Here is a 22,495-nt window from a genome sequence, read left to right as displayed (position 1 = left end):
CAAGGAAAACACCACTGCTAGCCAAGAAGATCACAAAAGCAAACTGCAAACAAACATCTGGATGATCTCCGAGACTTCTGGGAAATCTTCTGTAGACTGACAAGACAGAAGCTGAACTTTGTGGAAGGTTTCAGTCCCATTACATCTGCATCAAACTAACAGCTTTGTTCCCTTAATGAATGAAATCATCATTTAAAACCTGCACTCTGCATTTACTCAGGTTCTCTTTATTTGATGATCTGAAACATGTGAGTGTGACCAATATGTGAGGAAAAAAGAAATAAGGGAGGGGCAGGTAGGTGAGATTGAACAGTTGGATGTGTGGGAGGGAGCCTGATGTGCTGGTCTCAGGTTTGGGTGGGACTTCAAACAGCTGATAGCAGGAATCAGAGGGGTCTGTGTGGGTGTTTAGGACTCCACCTGTTCTCCGTTTGAGCTCTGAGCTGGAGAACAGCGGGGTTAATAATGGGAGGAGTCACCAATGCTGCTCTGTCTCTCTGCAGCTCTGCCAAGAGGATAAAGTGCATGGAGGAGGACGTGGACAGCCCGGGGGAGGAGTCCTACTACCCAAGCCAGGGTCGGTCTCCAGGCAGCGGCAGCCAGGCCAGCAGCTGGCACGACGTGGAGCCAGGTATGTAACCACACCCCGAAACGAAACCCCAGCCGCCTCCTCTAATAACAGCCCCGCCATCTTAATACCCCATCTGACCCCGGCCCTAACACTCCCCCCACCTCCACCATGCAGACTCTCGTCATCACACATCCCAGAGCTAACCTGCCGCTCCAACGCAGCCCAGCGGAGCGATGCTACCATGGTGCAGTGTGCAGTTGGTGCTTCCAGCAGGGTGTGTGTGTGTGTGTGTGTGTGTGTGTGTGTGTGTGTGTGTGTGTGTGTGTAAGAGTGATTTTTTTAATGTTTTGTCAGAGAGTGTGATCTCTCGACTGCCTGTCTCATAAAGGGGACGTCACAGGTTTGATCCTGCACACTTGCAGAATCAGATCCAAAACAGTCACATAAACAGGAAGCAGCCTCCAGCATGCCTCCGTGTAGCTCAGTGTGAATCTGAACAGTTCAGAGACACAAATCTGTTCAGTGAGCCTCACGAAGCCGAGAAAGGGGGGAAAAATTTAATTCGCATTAATATGTCATTAAACTGTCATCTCAGAAGAAATCCATGTTTTTTAATTTGTCTTATAATTATTATAAATTAGTCGATTCATTCTTCACTTTTAATTACTTTTTCAACAGTCAGGCAGTTTGTTTAGTTACCCTTAGTTACCTTTAATTTTTGTATTTTTACGTCATATTTTTAAATATTTCTTTGGTGGGTTTTTCTAGATAGAGAAGTCAAATTATACATTTAAATTTCAAATGTTTTGATATAATATAAATAATAATCTGGCATTTGACAAATATACAAATATCAGTCAAATAAAATATATTTTAATACAAAAAGTCTTTACGTTCATTTTGACATTTTTATTCAGTATTTTTATGATATTTTATTTCAGTGAATGTTGCGTTTTTCAAATATATTTATAGATATTCTTTGCGTGGCTTTTATGGGTTAGAATGATTTTATATTTTGTTTGCCAGGTGTTTGTTTGCCATTTTGTTAAATGGGTTGGAAATTTATTCAGTTACATGTTTTAGTTTTTATTCTTAATTCAATTTTACATGATCATTTATTTATTTTTAATGTTCGTTAAAACTATACTGTAATTGTTATTGAACTTATTAAAATATTTAGATAGAAATTTTATTCTTGCATTTAAAAGATGTGAATATCAATCAAATATGTTTATTAATAATATTAGAATAAGAATATTATATTTTTATAATTGCTATTATGAAGGTATTTAAATTTTCTTTCTGTTCTCTATGTTTCTTTTTTTTTTTATTTCTTTAAAAAACATTTTTTAATAATATTTTGGAAATTCGAGCAGACCCCCGCGAGTACCCGGTTCGATTCCCAGCCGAGCGACCATCTGCTGCATGTCGTTCTTCTCTCTGTGCTGTTTCCTGTCACTCTCTCTGCTCTCAGTCTTTTGAAGGAACAAAAATGTCCAGGAAGATATGTGCAGAATAAACTGCTTTCCTAATATAAATTCATTTTACAGAGATGTTTAGGTTTCTGTTGAGTATTTCTATGATTTCAGTACAATCAAATCTATTTTTAAAGCCGGTTTACAGCTACAACAGAAGCACGTCCACTCTGGTTCATACTGAATTATAAATCACAGGTTAGCTGTCTCAAAGGAAACGTTTAAATATTTTATTTTTATTTGCGTTAGAAAAAATAGAAAATTGCTTTAATTCTCAGTTATTATTTATTATATTCAGTTCATTGCATTCACATTGTTCCAGTGCATTTTTGGTTTATTTTATTTTTTACTTTCATTTTTGCAGACTCAATATTTTTTTTTTGGTAACCATGTTCTTAAACACACACGCATACACTGATTATATTTATGAGTTCCTTCCTCTTCCTGTCTCCTCTTCCTCTCTCAGCCGGTGTATTCATGCTACTTTTCCTTTCCGTTTCTTTTCTTCCTTTCCTCCGTCTTGCGTTGGAAAGCTGGATATAAGCTGCGTGGCTCTCTAGCTAGCTCTTTCATCTCCCGACAAGGTAAAGACGTCAACACGCCTCCTCACTTCCTGTCTACATGTCTGTGAAACCGCCTCCTCCTCCTTCTCCTCCTTTTTGTCTGAGTTTCCGTCTCGTGCCCCCCTCAACCTCCTTCACCTCCCCACCGCACTCCACCCAACCCTAACTCCACTCACCTGGCAGCATGCTGATGATGTCACTGTGGCACGTCGATTTTGTTTAGTTTGTGGACGAGAAAACCAGCTGGATGGACAGCAGGACAGTTTGTGTCTGTGTGCGAGTGTGTGTGTGTGTGTGTTGAATGTGAATATGTGACATGGTAACGAGTAAAGGTGTTGTTAGTTTGTGTATCAGGAGACGTTTGAATCTGATAAATGACCAAAACTAACCACAGATTGTATATTAAAGATGGAAGGTAACTCAAACTGGTTTTCAGTGTGAGGCAGCCTAATGGCTGCTGGATGAGAGGGTGGAGCTCTAACTTACTGCTAATCAGTAACATCAAAACCCTTGAATTTCACTCAGCAGTCCTGGAGCTCCGCCTTTTTGGACGCTCTGCTAGTACAGGAACCTCACAGCAGCCAAGTTATTGGTCAGTTGACGTCATTATGACAGTCCAGAGGTCGAGTTCGGGTGAAGCCGAGCAGACAGCTAGCGGCTACAGCCACCTGTGTCACCATCCACCTGTCAATCAAAGAGGCCACACCCCTAATTATTATGAAGGGCAATATTATCTAGAGACCAAACAGTTTCTGGATTGTGTTGTATTGGACAAAGGTGGATGAAGATGGAGTTGCCAAGCAGAAAGAGAGGAGGAAGACCTCAGAGGATGTTCATGGATGTAGTGATGGAGGACATATTGGTGTGAGAGAGGAGGATGCTGGGAATGATGGAGGCAGACGATCTGCTGTGGAGACCCGTTAAAGGTCTCCACATTTAATTAAATGGTTGTGGGTTTTTATGTTTATTTTATTGTGTTGTTCCATTTTCATTTTGTAATGTTTTACAGATTTTTATTTGAAATAACATGTTTGGTTAAATTATTAACTGGGACACATTAAATAATGGCTAAATGGATGATGAATGAATGAATCATAATCAGTGATGGATTGATGGATCATGGATGGATGGATGATGAAGGATAGATGGATGGAGGATGGATGGATGGATGATGAAGGGTGGATGATGGATGGATGAATGATGGATGCATCATGGATGGATGACGAATGATGGATGGGTTGATGATGGATGGATGGATGAATAATGGATCACGGATGGATGGATGGATGGATGGATGGATCTTGAATGAATGATGGATGATTAATAATGGTGGATGCATCATGGATGGATGATGATGAATGATTGATGGGTGGATGGATAATGAATGATGGAGGGATGGACGATGGATGGATCAATCATGGATGACTGATAGATTGGATGGATGGATGGATGGATGGATGTGGAAACAGGATGAGGAAGAAGATATTGAACAGCCTCAGTTCCACCTGACAAAACCTCTTCGGTCCTTCATCACACTCACAAACAAACAACCCCCTCTGCCTCTTCCTCCTCCTACTGCACCTCTGCCCGTCACTACAAGCCCCACCCCTTCCAGGTAGACCACAATCTGTGTTGTTCCCTCTGTTCACAGCTCGTCTCCGAGCTGTGGAACAATCGTGTGTTTGTGCTGATAATCAGCCATGCAGAGCCTTATTTGCAGTAAAAGTACTTCAGAGTAAAAGTACTCCATTACAATAAAAGTATTGCATGTAGAAAGCAGCCAGCCCGGGTTCAAATCTGACATGCGGCCCTTTGCCACATGTCTCCCGCCCCTCGTGTCACTCTTCACTCCACTGTGTAATAAAGGCCAAAAATAAAATATTTTAAAAAGCTGTATTGAAGATGATCACTGTTGTTCCTGTGATGAACTAATTCAGCCTGAACTGCATCTATCTGGTAGCTATGGTAAAAATTAAAATGTGAGCAGTCAAGATGTTCCCGTCTGCTGAAGCTTATTAAATATTTCAAATAAAAATCATCACATGTAAGTGTGTCTCGATATTAACGGCAGCCAGGTTATGTTTGTTTTTATCCCAGCTGATAGCGTTTCACACTGCTGAGCTGACAGGAAAGAGAAACAGCATGTCTGAGTTTCACGTCTCTCAGAAAACTGACTTTTTATGTTTGAATAAAAATGCTGCCGGCTGGCCCATCTGACACACAAAGAAATAAAAATAAATGATGGGCTTTAGATCATCACTCACATTCACATTTTTATTTGGTTTTGTGTGTTTTTATTTATATATTTTGTTGCACACTTTTCATGTCGATATTATTATTTTTATAAAATTTCAGGCTTTTGTTCTTTTTTATATTTTAGTGTTTCATTTTATTTGTCATCATTTTTACTCATGTTGTCCTTTTTTGCTGGTATCTAAAAACTTAAAAAGGTTCAGACACACTAAACTCTCTGACACCTGCAGCCTGTGACTCAATCTCCAAGCCCCGCCCCTGATCTCTAAGCCCCACTCCAAACCACCACCTCCCTCCTCCCAACTCCTCCCCACATTGGAGGTGCATAAAAAGTGTTTAAAGAATCAAATCTGCCATGACCCGCTCCTCCTCATCATGATCATCATGGTTCTTGGCAGGGATGCCGTCACCCGCCAGCGCTCTAAAGAGGTCAGAGAAGTCCGGTTTCTGCGGCACTGCGCCTTCACCGAGCGGCGCCTCCTCCACCTCCTCCTCTTCTTCTTCCTCCTCTTCCCCCCGAACGGCTTTCACACACCATCACCGGCCCGTCATTACCGGGCCTCGAGGTGAGGTCATCCCCAGAAACCTCCCTCACCCGCCTCCCACCACACACACTCACCTCCTTCACCCCACCCCCACCCCCGTCAGTCTCTGTGGATTTTGTCAGGAGGAGGCACCTGTAGACACACACCTATAGGCTGTAGGCAGGGCACTGTGTGTGTGTGTGTGTGTGTGTGTGTGTGTGTGTGTGTGTGTGTGTTATGAGAGCATCCTTCCCACCTCACACCTGTTCTTACGTCCCACCCACCCACCACTAACCCGTCTCCTGCTCCTTTCTCGTCTTCTGATTGGCTGAAATAATCTACCACAGAAACACACTTCCTCCTTATGTGTGTGTGTGTGTGTGTGTCTGTGCGGCTGTTGAGTCTTGAGAAGTGTTTTCCATAATAATAATCTGCAGATAATCCTCATTCATCACTTTACCATCTAATCTGGCGAGCAGCTGAAAACTCACAGATCAGCTAAAAAATGATTTTTAAGATGACAAACTTTCTGTGTAGTACAACAGGAAGCAGAGGGGTTATAAAATAATCTGATTTACTGAGCAGCACAGGCGCACCTTAACGATGCGTCATGTGATGCTTTGTCCAACATGAGGAAATGAAATCCTCACATTTAGTGTGATTTGCTTGTAGTTCAGGTCTCAGTGAAGTTTGTGCAGGAGAGCCGATAAAGTCGTCACATTACATGTAAGAAAACATTCCATCTTAAAAGCTGCAACAGCCGTCAGAGCTGTGACGAAGATTAGTAGGCAGCAGGAAATCCTGCAATTTCGCTGCTGAAAGTTAAATGTTTCACTTTTTCGAGCTTCTTATTATTTCATCTGTTACCAATTAAAAGGCCTCAACACCGAACACTGTCACGTCTTTTATTGTGAAAGCTCTGCAGGAACGAGTTGAAGCAAACTCTGAGAGATTTTGAGTTGAGGTGGTTCAGGCATCTGACAAGGATGCCTCCTTGGCGAGGTTTTCCGGGCAGGTCCCACCAGGAGGAGGCCCCGGGGCAGACCCAGGACACGGTGGAGATTATATCTCTCGGCTGGCTTGGGAACGCCTTGGTGTTCCCCCGGACAAGCTGGAGGAGGTGGCTGGGGAGAGGGAGGTCTGGGCTTCTCTGCTTGGGCTGCTGCCCCCGCGACCCGGCCCCGGATAAGCAGAAGAAAATGGATGGATGGTCTGAAGATCACTTTTGGCCTTTCTTATCAAGGTCTTTCCTCCACACCCCCTCTCTGCACCTCCAGTGATGGAGTATGGAGTATTTCTGTATTTTCTTCATCCTCACCTCCTTTAAAATTCTTTCACATGTGGTGAAAATGAAGGAACTCTGCTGTTTTAATTCTTTGCCTTCTTCTTATCGTTTATCAATCCACCTCCTGATGGACAATATCTTCTTCAAGGAATAGTTGGCAGGGGAGAGAGGAGGAGGAGGAGAGGGGTGTCTGAGGTAGTGAAGCGAGGCAATTTGCAAAGTGGAACTAATCCCAGCTCTTTCTTCTGTGTTCGACATACCACACACACCGCTGCTGCAGCGCCGCTGAAGGCAAATCCTCCGCTTTGCCGTCTCGCCCGAAGAAAGACGAGAAGATCGATATCAGAGAAGTTCACAGATTCAGCTGATGACAGGGAAATCACACACTTTCATCCTACAGCTGAGATAGACGCTGAGATGTGGGAAGGGGGCTGATTTTACGCTGTGATTGGATTGGCCACCTGATCTATGCTTTAGCAAAAAGGAAAGTGTGAAGACTAATCTGAAAAGCAGAGATAGTGTCTGTCTCCCGAATCCAAATTGGAAGCTGGTTCCACAGAGTAGGGTCCTGAAAACTGAAGCTCTGCATCCCATTCTACTTGAAAATACTCTAGGAACAACAAGTAAGCCTGCAGTCTGAGAGCGAAGTGCTTTAATGGGGTGATATGGTACTGTAAGGTCATTAAGATAAGATGTGTCCGGATTATTCAGCAGGAGCAGGATTTTAAATTCTGGATTTAACAGGGAGCCAATGAGGGGATCTGAGGAGAAACGTGCGTGTTTTTATCTTTGGAAGTTGGTTTGTGGGTGTGAGATCCACTGGTTTACTCTGTCGATCACTGAGGCCATCAAATAAATGAAGTTGGCACAATGCATCGGAAAAAAATCCCAGAAACAGGATGTGGGACCAAACTAAATCAAACACACACACAGGTGGCTGAGCATGCCTGCACACTGAGTGAGATCATTTCTATTAATGTACACACACTCTGTCCCCGTGTGTGTGTGTGTCTGTGGTTACAAGAGAAAGAGAGAGGGCAGAGAAAGCCATCCATCCAATGATTACTGTAAATACACTGCTACAGAGCACATACACACACACACATACTCACACACACGGGCGGTCAGTGTGTATTGTCAGAGTGATAAATCACAGCAGACTTTAAGTGAATTAGTGCAGCAGCTTTAACTCTCCTTCCTACGCTCCCTCGCTCTCTCTCTGTCATTTCTAATGTCTCTCTATCTCCCTCGCTCCCCCCTCAGCATCTTCTCTGCACTCTCCTCAGACCTCCATACATCACAGGCCTTAATGAGGCCTCATCCGCTAACGAGCAATCAGAGAGTATTAGACCAATTAGAGCCTTAATTAGACTGAAGGAGAGAAGGAAGAGGAGGAGCCACGTAAATGATGTAGCCTCACCTCCATACACCTGTAGTGATTGACAGCTGGGGTGTCCTGTTGTCATTGGTTCATCTGCTCTGTGTGTCCATCGTCATGTATCTGCATGTTAAGCCACGCCCCCTTAATAAACTTAATAAACTCCTTGCTTCCCACAATGATTATGTCTCTACCTTCCTCCCCCAACTCTCCTTCCCTTTAATCATTTAATCTCTTCCTCTCTCTCTCCCCCCTCAGCGAGCCCCCACGCTCCCCCTTCCAGCCTCCACTTCTCCTCCTCCCCCATCCTGCAGCAGCCTGGCTCCTACTTCTCCCACCCAGCCATCAGGTATCACCCGCAGGAGACGCTCAAGGAGTTTGTCCAGCTGGTCTGTCCTGACTCCGCCCAGCAGGCCGGACAGGTGGGCTTCCTCAACGTAAGCACGCACAGAGACACAGACACATGCACGCACACACACATGTACACACACACAAACACATCTGAGCTGGGTTTTCCAGCCTCTGCAAAGGTGGGATCTGTTTGCAAAAGTGCTGCAGTGTGTGTGTGTGTGTGTGTGTGTGTGTGTGTGTGTGTGTGTGTGTGTGTGTGTGTGTGTGTGCCTGTGTGTGTGGCCTTTGTACTGCAGTGAGATAGTTGATATATCTAAGTCTAGACACTGAATCAATACACCTTCCACACACACACACACACACACACACACACAGGCAGACACACACACACACAGGCTCAGACACACAAACACAAACACAGAGCATCTGCTTTCCGTTTTTCCTACATGTTGGCCCGACTGCAGGGCGATCCCGATTGGAAGGCCGAGCCGCCTCTAACTTAACCTTAACCCCCGAGCACTCGTTCTCTGCCTGGTGTCGACTGGATGAAACAGCTGATCTTTTTCTAATCGTTACTAAGAACCGATTAAAATTGCGCGATAGTCACACTGAAATTTGTTGGAAACTGAAAGCATATTTTGTTTTGTTTTTTAACCTGGATAAAAACCAGGAAAAGAAAGCAGCCCGTGTCCTGTTTGAACACTTTGTCAGCTTTGCATTTCAAAAAATTAAAACCCATCATGTCAAATTTCTCAAATTCTAAAATGCGATGTTTGGGACAAAAAAAAAAAACTCACAACCTCACACGCACACAGATATAGCCGCTGGGAGGAGTGTTTCCACTATAGACACGCCCCTTTCACTTAATTGCAGAGTGTCACCAAGAGATGGGGCTTTCTTCCAAAAACCCTTGACCTGGATCGTTAGCTACAGATGGTTTTCTCACTTTTATTGTCGGGTCTTTGCTTTATACTCTAAAGCTCGCTGAGGCCACTGTTGTAAATAAAACTGAATTGAATTTGACATTCTTTGATAGCTGTCGCTGTAAAACTCTTTACCCATTAAAATATAAAAACTTTAATTTTTAAAAATGTAAAATAAAGGATAAAACTTCACAGTCTATTTGGCCATCCAGACGTTTTATACTGCAGATCACTAAAACTGTTTCCAGTAAAGTTCTTCATTTATCCATTTCAATCTAATCTAATAAATAAATAAAAAATTTTAAAAAAGAAATAAGCTTCCTCATAGATCCCAAACCAGATGTGGAGGTGATTTCTGAGACTGGTACATCTTCATTTATCATTTATTCTGTTGCTTGCTGGGCTGTTGCCTTTTCAGACCTCTGTTTGAATTATAAGCGCATCCTTCATCGTTTCTGTTAAGTTGCAGCTTAATATTCTCATTCATTCTTTAGATTTCTTTAAACTCTCATGTTGTGCAAAAGTCTTGAGCGAAATGTAATTCCTCTATAGTTTGTATAAGAGAGGCCGGACTTTCACCTGCCCTCCAGGCTGTATGATGGTTCCAGAATTGTCCTTTGGACATCCTCGTACCTGAGATGGGGATGTTTATGAAAGTTTATCAGAATAGTGTTACCTTGATGGATGTGCCTGGGTGTGTAACTCTTATCAGCTGAGTTGTCCAGGGGCTGGGATGATGTCTTTGGAAATGTGCGACATAAGCAAACAAACAAAGCAACCTCATGGTGCCTTCCATAAAACAGGACATCAGAAGACTGCCAAAGAAATGGAGTGCAGACTACTGTGTAAATTTTAATAAATGTAAGGTTTTCCTGTTTGATCTTCAGTTTCTGTTGAAAATCTTTGTTTCAAAAAGGAGAGACGCACTTTCACAGTTACTCCAAGATAAAACGAGTAATATTCTGATGTCAGAGTTTTCATGTACGCGGCGCTGCACTGAAATCTGTTTCTCTAAATGAGCGGCCTGACTAAACTAAACATGCATGTTCCGTCACGTCATTGCACCAAGTAGAAATTACTTCTGCATGTTGTTAATTTACACTCTGGTATAATTTTTATGTATGCAAACTTTAAAAACAGGATTTCAACATTTGTAAAAATCTAAATGCAACCTATGTGATGAAATTTATTAAAGGACACGGCGGTGGCGTTCAAACATCGCAGAGATGGGGGGTTGCTGCTTGTCTGTAGGAGGCTCGGAGCACGACAGTTGAACAACAAGCACTAAAATGAGAAAAGTGAAAAGTCCGGGAATATACAAAGAAAATGATTCCTGTTCGTGAGTTCAAATCACAGTCTGCGTTCTCGCTCACCTGTCTGTAAACGTTGGCGCTAAAATTCCTGCAGTGATTTATCACAGATGTGCAGAGCGCTGAAGGAGAGTTAAAAAATAGAAGCGGTTCACAGCTGCAGTTTACTGCACTTTAAATCCAGACATTATTAGTAAAACTACTGTTAATATATTTAACAAACTGTGTTATTAAAGTGTTTATTTATGTATCCATCATCAGGATTCTAATAAATTCAATAATTGCAGTGAAAAAGCAGCTTTAAATGCTCAGGACTCATCAGTACTGAAGGTCAACGCTATGATTCTCTTCTAATTCTAGGATCTATGAACAAATTGAAAAGGTCTCGTGTAACAAGCTTGTAAATGAATACGCCTCCACCCTGCTCCCCCTGATGGATACACAAGCCATTACAACTGATTTTCCTAAATGCTGCTTAGAGGTCTTACTACCCGATGTTGTGTTGTTCCCGTCATAGGCGGGAATATCATTACGGTCCCTCAGGGAGTCAGTCAAACTGATCAGAGAGTCGAATCACAGTAAATAAAGAGTAAAGTCAGAGGAGAGCAGCCAATCAGATGGCTCCACGCCTGAGGAGTAGAGCTGAGTAGGTGTCCCGGTGTCTTACTGATTTGAATCCCTCCTCGGTCCTTGCTCTTTGTTATGGTCAGTTTTCTTTGAAGGCAAACATATTTGTCCCTTTCTTTTTTTTCCCACTTCTTTGTATGTTTCTTCACATCCACTCTTATCGCCCTGCTGTCTGTCAGTCTTCGTATTAAGGTGTTGATTATTGTTCTGATAAATTCAATAATTGCAGTGAAAAAGTAGCTGGAAATGCTCAGGAGGACTCGTCGGTACTGAACAGACCAATCACAGTGGTTTGGGCTGCGTTAACGCAGCGTTTCCAGGAAGGTTTCAGAAGGGTTTGTGTTTGCGACGTACCTGCAGCATTGATTTAACACTGAAGCACCTGCACGTCCTTCTTGGGCTAAAAGCAGGAGGAATTCTGTGTACAGGTGTTTTGGATCATCATTTTATGGATGAGAACAAAATTAAACCAACATGTCCTTCTGACTGATGGAAACAAAGACGCACGTCTTTACTGCACTGACAGGACAAATATTTCATGCTTTGTGAGAGATGGTTCTTCACTTCCAGGCAGGTCTGTCACAGCAGTTTTTGCTGCATGTTCAGCCCAGGGGCGTAATTTGCAGGGGGGTTACAGTGGTAACCCTTACCCTAAACCATAACCTAACTGTAACGCTGACACTAAAACCACATTTTGAATCTCAAAACTCCCTTCAAACACACACACACTCTCACACACACACACACACACACACACGCACACTGTCACACAGTCTCACTCTCACACACTCTCAGACACTCTGTCTCTCTCTCTCTTTCTCACACACACACACACACACACACTGAGAGGACGAGCTGTGACCGACCTGTTGATGTTTCTTTACAGAATATCGTACACATATTCTAACTGTGTCCCCCCCACCTCTTCAGCCTAATGGTAGCTCCCAGGGAAAGGTCCACAACCCTTTCCTGCCGACGCCCATGCTGCCTCCCCCACCGCCTCCTCCGATGGCCCGTCCCGTCCCACTGCCTGTTGACGCCAAGCCGCCCTCCACCTCCTCCACTGAGGGAGGAGGAAACTCACCCACCTCACCCAGTGAGTGTGCGCGCACACACACACGGCAGATTTAAGTACCATCACGCATCACTTCTGCGTGTTTAAACTCGATTTTCCTGCTGGCTGTCACGCCCCCACACAAAAGGAACGACGCATCAGGGTTCAGTTATTAATCTGATATTTAGTTCTCGTGTAATCTGTGAGAAGTGATTTGTGATTGGATTATTTCTGACTGCAGGGTTCAGTGACGCTTCCTGTCTTTTGGCGAAAACAGATGCAGTCACTGCCAAAATATTTAATCCTCCTAATACTCATCAACGACACATGGAGACACTGAAATTTCTTTGTATTTATTACTGATGTTTTTGCTTGATGTGTTTGTCATCTGTCTGACCTACTTCTTCTAAATAACTCTGTCAAGTCTTTCAAAACTTTATTAACAACGGCGTAGAAAATATAAACTTTCAAATCAGGTTCCTCTGAATCTAACTTGATTTGGGTCTGAATTTAAGGAGATAAGGAGATTGAATTTACAGTGTATCAGAGCTCTGTCAGGTCATCACGTGTTAATAACGGGCCTGTGTGTTTGTTGTGCAGCCTACTCCACCCCCACCACGTCTCCAGCTCAGCGGTTCGTCAGCGTCGGACCTCGGGACCCCGGCTTTAACATCCCTCAGCAACCACAGGTAACCAACAAACACAGGTCTGTCAGCTGCAAACATGTTTACAAACATATAAACATGTTTATTTCTGCTGTAAAGTTTTAACATGGGAGTCTATGGGGACTAATTCACTGCTGGAGCCTCTGCTGGATGTCAGAGGAACTGCATCTTCTGGCCTCATTTTCAGCATGAGAGCGTGCTGCGCACACATGGTGTACCTGTGCTGGTCAGTGTGAAACTAGAGGAAGCAAAAAGAGGTCAGACACCCATCAGCCAATCGGAGAACAGGATTTTGGGATTTATAAACAAAGACATTAACAGGGAAAGAAGCAGCGCTTCACTTCAGGCCTGAATCATTTACTGCAGGGCGGGTGGTTAGTGAACACAGCATCCTCATTGGATACTCTGTGTGTGTGTGTGTGTGTGTGTGTGTGTGTGTGTGTGTGTGTGTGTGTGTGTGTGTGTTTGGGGGGGGTCAGGGTCTGTTTGCCAGCTGATTTATGAAGAGAGTAACGATTGGGCAGCCTTGACTTAACTCATCCTGCACGCACACACAAACAGTGAGGTGGGAGTCCTCTGTTGACAATCCAGACATGCTTGATCGCTTTGGTGTGTGTGTGTGTGTGTGTGGTGGCCCGCAGTGAACAAGGGTGTCGATTTATCGACTCTGTCACACACCAGCGCGCGCACACACACACTCTCTCTCGTGAAGACATGAGCCAGGTGTTTGTCACCGCTGCCAGAAACAGACTTGTGTTATTTATTCTTTCTCCGTCTCTCGGGGACGATGTCGCGCTCCTCGAGTGATGAGCAGCTTCTCCTCCAAAGGTTTCCTTTCTGGGAATGAATTTAACCGTCAGTCATCAGAAAAATACAAAAATATCCAGGAGAATTTTTGTGTTTTGTTGGAAAATAAAGAAAATTTGGTCTTTTTTTAGTTTTATTTCTGCTTCAGATTCAGCAGGTTTGGAAAACGACTCACAGCTTTTTTAGGAAATGTGGACGTTGTTTGGAGAGTTTAAACACAGTAGAGAAGAAGACATGTTTTTAAAGCCAGCATGTATGTTTTTTAAATAAGAGATTTATTATTTTTGGGGGGGTTATGTGATGGTGTTTTGGAGGAAAGTGGTGATATTTTAGGGTGGAGGTGGACATGATGAGGAAGGATTTAACATCTTTAACATCACACTTGGGCTGGATTAGGTCCTCACACATGAATGTAAACACGTGTGAGTGTGTTTACATTTATATGTGTGTGTGTGTTGGGGGCAGGGGGGGCAGCTGGCGTTGTCTTTGTGTGAGAGTGGGCGTCATGCCCACACAGGTCAGAGTGGTGGTTGCCCATGGTGACAAGGATGGAGGGAAGACGCCGAAACTAACACACACATACACACACACAACATCAGGGAGAACACGGACTTGCGGTGGGACACTGGGTCAGAAAGTCAGTGCTGAGCCATGCTGTCAGCATCACTGGGAGGCGAGACAAAACACAAAAGTACAGAAGAACCACAGCATGTTCTCTCCCAGGAGCTCCAGAACCAGCCCAGAAACCACAAACGCACTCTGAAGTGCTCGTTTTCTGCTTTTCTTTTATTTCCTGTCAGATATCTGCTGTTCCAGTCGTCAATGTTCACATCAAACACGATCAGAGTTTCTGATACTGAGCTCAGTGTACAGCAATCTCTGCGAGCCCAGAGCTCAGCCACATCTACATACTCAGGTTATCACAGCTTTTTCTACTGTAGCATCAGGATGATGTTGCATAGAGAAGCCCCACCCACCCACTTTGGCAGGTGCCAATCAGATGAAAGCTAACTTGAGAGGCTGAAGCCAGAAGAAGATGGGGAAGATATTTTGAGCTGTGAATCATGCAAAGCTACTCTGGAAAGATCCAAGAAAAATATTATGGAGCTGTAAATGAGCAAAGCAGGTCCTCTTTAACATCTTTTATGAGCCCGTTCTGAAGGACAGCTTGTATCTTTAAGACGTCAGAGGCGTTCACAAAAACCTGATGCTGTGCAAATGACAGCGAGCTGCAAAACTCAAAGACCTACATGAAAATCCTGCTTTTATTTGTGCCATAAGGGACACAAGTACATTTCACAGTCTGTAATTTTAGCTACTTTGATCATGTCTGTAATTCAGACATCAGGACTCAATCACGTGGACTCAATTACCAGGAATCACACAACAGGACTCCAGGACTCAAACATCAGGGTTTGGACACCAAGACTCAGATATCAGGATTCGGACATAAGGACAGACATCAGTTCTCAAACACCAGGACTCAAACATCAGGACACTAGGACTTGGACCACAGGACTCCGATACCAGGACTCAGATACCAAGATTCTGACACCAGGACTTAGACATCTGGAGTCACACATCAGGCTTCTGAACTTGTCTTTTTTATTCAATGAATATTTGTCTATCATCCATCTCTCTCCATCTATCATTGCTACTGTTTCTGTCTTGTCCTGAGTCAGCACTTCTCCAAGACTCACACACTCACTTAGTGAGTCATGATGTGGGTGTGGTGTTTGCACTGCATACGTGTGTGTGTTCAATACGAGTGTGTGTGTTTTAGATTCACCTTGCAAATCGGACACGGAGACGGTGGATGACTACACACACAAAGGGGAAAGCACCCTCACTGCCTCCAATGAAACCCTACCACACAAACACACACACACTTGTATTGATCAGGTTATGGCTGGCTGTGGTATCACGGTGTGTGTGTAAATGTTTTAGTACCAGTTTTTCAGAAATGAGATTCTTTTGAACTTTTTAGACTCTCAAAGACACAAGTGACTTTTTGTTAAACTGTCATGATATCAGGGCTTTTTCTCCACATGGACATTCGTACGGTGAAAGGTCGCTGTTGGAAGAAAAGAAGAAAATAGTCTTCATCACCTTTTGCTTTTAAGATAAGATAACCTTTATTAGTCCTACACGTGGGAAATTTGTTTTGAAACTGCCCTTGAGTTCCTCGTGTACCTCACACAGTTTTTCAAAGCTAATACTTGTTTGCTCCACAGCTCTGGTTGATAACTGGTTTTATATACCTCTATATTGGGAAATCTAAGAGATCTGTTGCATTAGCTTTGGTTGAGGCACACCTTCCTCTGCAGCAAATGACGGGCAGATGACACAGAGTGACTGTCACTGAAATCTTCTCTCTCTGAGTGATCGATAAGCCATCATACTTAATCAATATGTTATCGATATCTCTGGTTTTTCACCGCTTTTAGACTGGTGCTGAACGGTGATTTAGACTGGTTTTACTTGTTACTTTGGATTGGTTTTAGACATTGTCTTGAACAGCTTTTAGAGCGTCTTACAGACTTCCCTGGATGTTCAGGATGGTTGTTGTGCTGCACAATGAATTACTTCCTTGAAGCTAAGAGCCACAGACAGAGTGGGATGTACCAAGGTGGACAACACATTGAGATTGCTGAGAATATGAAAAACATGGAAAAACAACATCAGATTGCTCCTTTAAAATCGCCTTCCGTCTTTCGCTGTGATGAGTTTCTACAGTCTGAATCACAGCTGTCAGCATCAACCCACTGTGTGGTAACATTACTCCACACACACACACACACACAAACACACTCTGTCTGGCCTGTGAGAGTTTCATCTTCTGAGTCTTCTCAGGACAGAGGGAGGAGCTGCAGTGCAGCGAGCAAGCGAGAGGCCGAGAGACACCGATAGAAACAGGAAGAGAGAGAGCGAGGTAGAAAAGTCCCAGCGTCAGCAAGTTGTATTGATTAAAAACTAACCTTCCAGTCTTCTCCTCTATCACTACTGCAGACACACACACACACACACACACACACACACACACACACACAGCAATAGAATTACAACGAGTCAGGAGCAACTGAGGTCTGAGTGCAGAGAAACCCTGCAACACACGCACACAAAGAAAAAAAGGAATGCCTGATCCCGCGTGTTTCATTTAACTTTCACTTTAAATTCAAAATCCAGAAGCACATTTTCTAAAAAATGTACATTCTTTAAGTGTGTGTTTTGTTTTTATTCCTGTGTGTGTGTGTGTGTGTGTGTGTGTGTGTGTGTGTGTGTGTGTGTGTGTGTGTGTGTGTGTGTGTGTGTGTGTGAAGAAGTGCCGAGTGGGACGGGGAGGAGAAAGTGATCGAGAGAGGATGAACATAAAGAAAGAAACGGTGGGAGAGGATAAAAGAGGCGGGGTAGTGGGACGGGGATGTGGGGAGGTGATGCGGTTGCCTTGGCGATGGTAGTCACGTCCCGGGCCGTCTGGTTGTCCTTAGCAACCAGACATGATGTAACGCAGAGATGAACTTGAACTGGACGGGCCAGTGAGGAAGAGGAGGGAGAGATTCATGAACGATGCACCTTTGGCGATCGATACGAGCCTATCAGAGATGGATTACACACACACACACACACACAGAGTTTTGTGCTCCTGTGTCATAAACTCATACCCAGAGAGGAGAAGCAGCGTCCTGTGTTTGTAGTCCGAGAACCTGACAGTCTGACATCAGCCTGTTGTGGGTTCGACTAAATCAAGCCCCACTGGCATCCCCTAGAGGCAGCAGTGTTCATTACAACCACAGGATTATAGTGCTGGAAAGAGAATATCCTGAGGATAGCATCAAATAGCAAATAACAGAAATCCAGCCTGGAGGGACTGTTTGAGGTGTACTTAAAGGAGGCAAAGTCTTTTAATTCCCACAGTGTATCTGTATTATTGGACAGCAGCAGAGTAGCTCGGCATGATACAGGGTTCAAAATTATCTTCTTCTATCTCTTTACATTATGCTTTAGTGCACCACCTCAGTTTATGAACATGCAGTTTTAGCTCCTGCCCCTGGGAAAGACTTTCTTCTGATTTGCTGCTACTCGTAAATGGAAGGGTTGAACATGCTTATATGGTGATCTCTGTTGGAGACTATTTAATCATATCATATCTCTATGTCACACAGACCCAATAGAAGAAAAAAATGGATAAATTGGTCTCAGAAAGTTGACTCTGTTCATCTGGACAAAGCGTTTCCAAGTTTCTGAGATTTCCTTACCCGGGAGATTGAGCATCCATCAAGGCGTGACTGGGTGTTTAGAGCACTCTGTAGCCTAAGCTTTTAGCTCACAGTGATCACTGTACATACACTGACCTCATAAACTTCTAAAACTAATTTTTTTACACCTTTGCACTAGGGCTGCCACGATTAGTCGACTAATCACGATTACGTCGGCTATCAAAATTGTCAACGACAAATTTAATATTCAACGCGTCGTTTGAAGCTTTGTAAGATCCTGAAAGACGCAGGAATAAGTGGTAGGATTTAAGAGTTTAATAACAGACTGAAACAGAAGATGGCAGCAATGCATCTACAGCTGCCGCTAAACCCCGAAGAAGAAGAAGCAGTCTCCGGTATCGTAGCTGTGTCCAAATTTAGGGGCTGCATCCTTCGGATCCGATTATGTTACAGCGACGCAACGAAGGCTGTCCAAATTCGAAGACTTCTCCAAATGCGGCCGACAAATGCGTCCTCCTTTTCCCCAGATTTGAAGGATGGGTTGGGTGTGTCCTTCGTGGCCCAACCTATCCCAGAATTCATAGCGCGGCCCAGCCAATTCTAGTTTCCAACAATGGCGGCAACTACTTAGTATTAATATTACTCGTATTACTCTTTCTAGGTCACAAAATAAACTTTTAAGATATTTTCAGGTGAGAATGTAGGTGTGTAAACTTCAAATATCTGCTCGGTTTATCAAGACGTCACATATTTGTAAAAGTGCTCCGATGTTTTTTGAGACGTCTGTTACCCACCAGCTCAATAGCTAGCCGGGGGGTTCAAGGCTCACTAGAGCCAGTGAGAAAACCGGACTCCCGGCACATTGTTTTCAAACCCCCCGCAGTCTTTCGCTACTCAGGTTAAACATGATATATACCGTATTTTCACGACCATAAGACGCACTGTGCTAAAAGGCGCAGTCTCAGTTATGTGTGCCATTACTGTATTTAACACACACATAAGGCGCACTGGATCATAGGGCGCATACAAGTACCGTATGCGTATTTAAAAATAAAGCGGGAGCAAACCTGAGTTCGGTACCTTACTCACATTTTTATTACCAGTAATCGTCATCATCAACAACACACAAGCATACAAGTGTGCGTATTTAAAAATAAAGCAGGAGCAAAACAAAGTTTGGTACTCACATTTTTATCATCAATCAAACCCATCGAAGTCCTCATCCTCTGTGTCTGAATTGAACAGCTGCGCTAAATCTCCATCAAACATGCCAGGTTCACTTTCTTCACTGTCAGAGTCACTTTCCGTGCCGTGCGGCTCCTCGGAAATGATGCCGGCTTTTGCGAAAGCTCGAACAACAGTGCCAGCAGACATGTTAGCCCAAGCATCTACAATCCATTGGCAAATTGTGGCATAACTCGCCGGGCGCTGCCTTCCACTCTTGGTGAAACTGTGGTCTCCATCCGTCATCCATCGCTGGATGTGTTTGTCGCCGATGTGTTTGCTGCAGTAGGAGCGGAAGATGGCCAGCTTTTCCTTATAATCCGCTGGAAGTTGCTGCGCTACCGTAGTCCTGGTCCGGATGGAAAAATGGCACCGTTTCATAAAAAGTGAAAGTGAAACTGCTTTTAGCCGAATGGTGACCGTCGAAACGCTTCTCCCGCTCGTTCTTTGCTCGATGATCCACCGCTCGAGTCTTTCCTCCAACTCGGGCCACCTCGCCTTATGTCCGCGGAAACTCAACTGCGTTTTCTTGACCTGCCGGAGCTTGTTTTCTAGCTTCCTCCATTTGCGAACCATCGATTCGTTAATCTTAAATTCTCTCGCCGCTGCTCGATTTCCATGTTCCTCCGCGTAGCTGATGGCCTTCAGTTTAAACTGTGCTTCGTAAGCGTGTCTCTTTGCCACTTTCAGGGTTGTTAAAACAACGATGTCCTGCATAACGCACATACCTGTTCTTTTATACAGGTATGTGCGATAAAGTCAACGCACACACTTCACCCTTTAGCGTTCTCATGGTGTTCTCTACTACGTCCTCCTTACAACACACAGGGCGCACTGCGCTATAGGGCGCGCCGTACTTTTTGAAGAAAATCTAAGACTTTTAAGTGCGCCTTATGGTTGTGAAAATACGGTAAGTCACTTAGATAACTTAAAAATAATAATAATTAAAATTAATTATAGTTTGACTTTTTTCAGTATTTTATTTGTTCCTGAGTAAATTGGTTTTGCTGAGATTAAAGTTCTAATTTTCGCACAGCTGAATAAACGTCAAACAGAAAACTGATTAAACAGAAGTGTGAGATGGTCGAGAATTTACTCCAGTGTCCTGTTATATTTTAGATAGCAAGGAGCAGACGGCTGAGTTTATTATACTCCACCGAGATAATCTGCAAATTTCATTAAAAGTTTAATAAACTATCATCTTGTCTTTATTTTTAGTTAGCACATAACTTAAACACTTCAAACTGTAAGTTAATGATAGCTATATAAGAGCAGACGCATGCTGATGCAATAAGCTGTATGTTTTACGTCCAATGGATGCATGATCTGATTAGCCGACTAATCACAAAAATAATCGGCGACTAGTCGACTATCAAAATAATCGTTTGTGGCAGCCCTACTTTGCACCCATATAACTGAGAGGAAGTATGGAAAACTTCATATTTGCCCTTTGTTGGGGGCAGCCCACCAGACACCATCAGCATATATTTTTGTCACCTGTCCTACAAAAACAGGCAGTTTCACTCAAAAGTCAGTTAATGCTTTAATTTTAATCCATCTGGGTCCCAACTGTCTGGAGGTTGAATGTGGGTTTGTTTGGCCTACTGTCAGTGTCAGAGTGAAGATCATTCATGGACACACCTTTTCTGGTCTTGTGTTGTAACAGGATATATTGAATAACAGTCTCACTTATTTCAATCTAAAGAAATAATTCATGTTTCCTCAAAGACATACTTGAGTTATCCTGAATTCAGGAGAACACACATATTTAGTTTGGCGCTACAAGCTAATCCACCTTAAGATTTATACTGTAACATCATGAATCCTTAAGTAAGTTTTTCCATATTCAGTTTTTAACCACAGTTTGGAGAATTGTTTCTATAGCAACAGGAGTTGAATGTATCATCTGCATAGAAAAGTCCATAAACTTCAGTCACAGTGTCATTGGTTTGTGGCCAATAACAAACCACACAACAAGCCGTCCTGGAGGCTGCACGGTGGGAAGATTTCATACAGCCTTAGACTAATCTTTGAAACCTTAGTGATATATGTGTAACCCCGCTGATTGGTTCTGGGTAAATTTGGACGACAAGTACCTGCAGTCGGGATCGTCCGGTAAGTGGTTGCTAAAGCAGTCCAGATGTTAACATCTGTTTTTATCTCTCCACAGTGGTACCTGGGATAAGGACTCCAGAGGCCCCTCCGCCCACCTGTACGACAGATCGCTGCAGTCTCCTCTCCGACCTTTCACCTTTGATGCCAGCTGTGACAGAAAGCCCAGTCTAACCTATCCCTATTCCTTTCCTGTTCCGCCTCCACCAGCACCACACACAGGCTCAGCAGCATCAGCATGGCTACAGCGGATCAAACGCACCGTGACCCCCTGCAAACTGTATATCACAGACATCCGTGCAAACGTATGGTTCACACCTCAGTGTCCATATACAGTGCCAGACCCACCCCCCCCCCAAATCCAACCAGGTTGATAAGTACGTGGGCGACCTGAGCCTTTGGGAAAGACTGAGTCACAGAGCTTCTGACGACACATATGCTCTCCCATCATCCTTTGCAGCGGGTGCATCCGTGGACTTACAGTCATACGAAACCCTCCCCACACTCATCACCTGCCCCCCCGTCTGGAGTCCGATGGTTTGGGGGTTCGTGAAGTTGGGATGTGGCACAGTTGGTACGAGGGGCCACCAACATCGCCACCACCTGAGCCTTCACGGACTTCCTGGGATGGACTTCACGCCCCTCGGTTGCTGGCAGGTCAGGGAGGGGGAAGTTGGAAGGCTCTTTGAAAGGACATGGACCTGGATGGATGTGGAGGTGTGACGGGCGCAAACAGACGCCCCCACCTGTTTCACAGAAATAACAAGAACTTCATGTGGAGGGGGGGGGCTGTGACGGGCGACTGGGTGGAGGGTGGGTATAATCGTGGGGTTTTAGGGTTTAAGGTTTTCTTTATGTGAAGTGTTGCGACCAGATGCTGGTGGATCCGAGTTTGTTCCTCTTGGATGCTTTTTGGCTTCACGGCTCATTGATTTTTCTCTTTTCGCCACCATTTCAGCCTCCTCGTCCTCCACCATCCACCCATGGGGGTGAAGCTACAGCATGCTAAGAGTGGGCCGAAAACTCTGGTGTCCGAATCGAGGCAGGCAGATAGGAGAGAGAAGAGCAACTCAAACTTTACCAGTGAAATATTGATCATGAGGAAAGTGCAATTTTGTTGGCTAGCTGTTGGATAGTTAAATATCTTTGTAAGATA

General features: G+C 43.9%; 1 protein-coding gene across 2 annotated transcripts in view; it reads left to right on the top strand.

Annotated features, from left to right (window-relative positions):
* The window catches only part of nfia (nuclear factor I/A), a 105,715-nt gene extending 83,590 nt beyond the window's left edge, over positions 1–22,125 (top strand). Inside the window, exons 6-11 of one of the 2 annotated variants that reach the window (XM_085347812.1) lie at positions 504–631; positions 5,261–5,428; positions 8,308–8,486; positions 12,191–12,356; positions 12,915–13,003; positions 21,398–22,125. In XM_085347812.1, coding sequence (XP_085203938.1) covers positions 504–631; positions 5,261–5,428; positions 8,308–8,486; positions 12,191–12,356; positions 12,915–13,003; positions 21,398–21,412 — 745 coding nt within the window. In that variant the 3' untranslated portion in view covers positions 21,413–22,125. The remainder of the gene's footprint in view (positions 1–503; positions 632–5,260; positions 5,429–8,307; positions 8,487–12,190; positions 12,357–12,914; positions 13,004–21,397) is intronic. The other variant, XM_085347813.1, reaches the window with a different exon arrangement.
* The last annotated feature ends 370 nt before the right edge of the window (positions 22,126–22,495 follow it).

The sequence above is a fragment of the Diplotaxodon limnothrissa genome, linkage group LG23 (genome assembly GCF_057381915.1).
Source record: "Diplotaxodon limnothrissa isolate DT_005_m linkage group LG23, D_limnothrissa_male_GT1.1, whole genome shotgun sequence".
In the NCBI taxonomy this organism is placed as follows: Eukaryota; Metazoa; Chordata; class Actinopteri; order Cichliformes; family Cichlidae; genus Diplotaxodon; species Diplotaxodon limnothrissa.
Note: the sequence above shows the minus strand (reverse complement) of the source record. Positions and strands in the feature narration are given on the sequence as shown.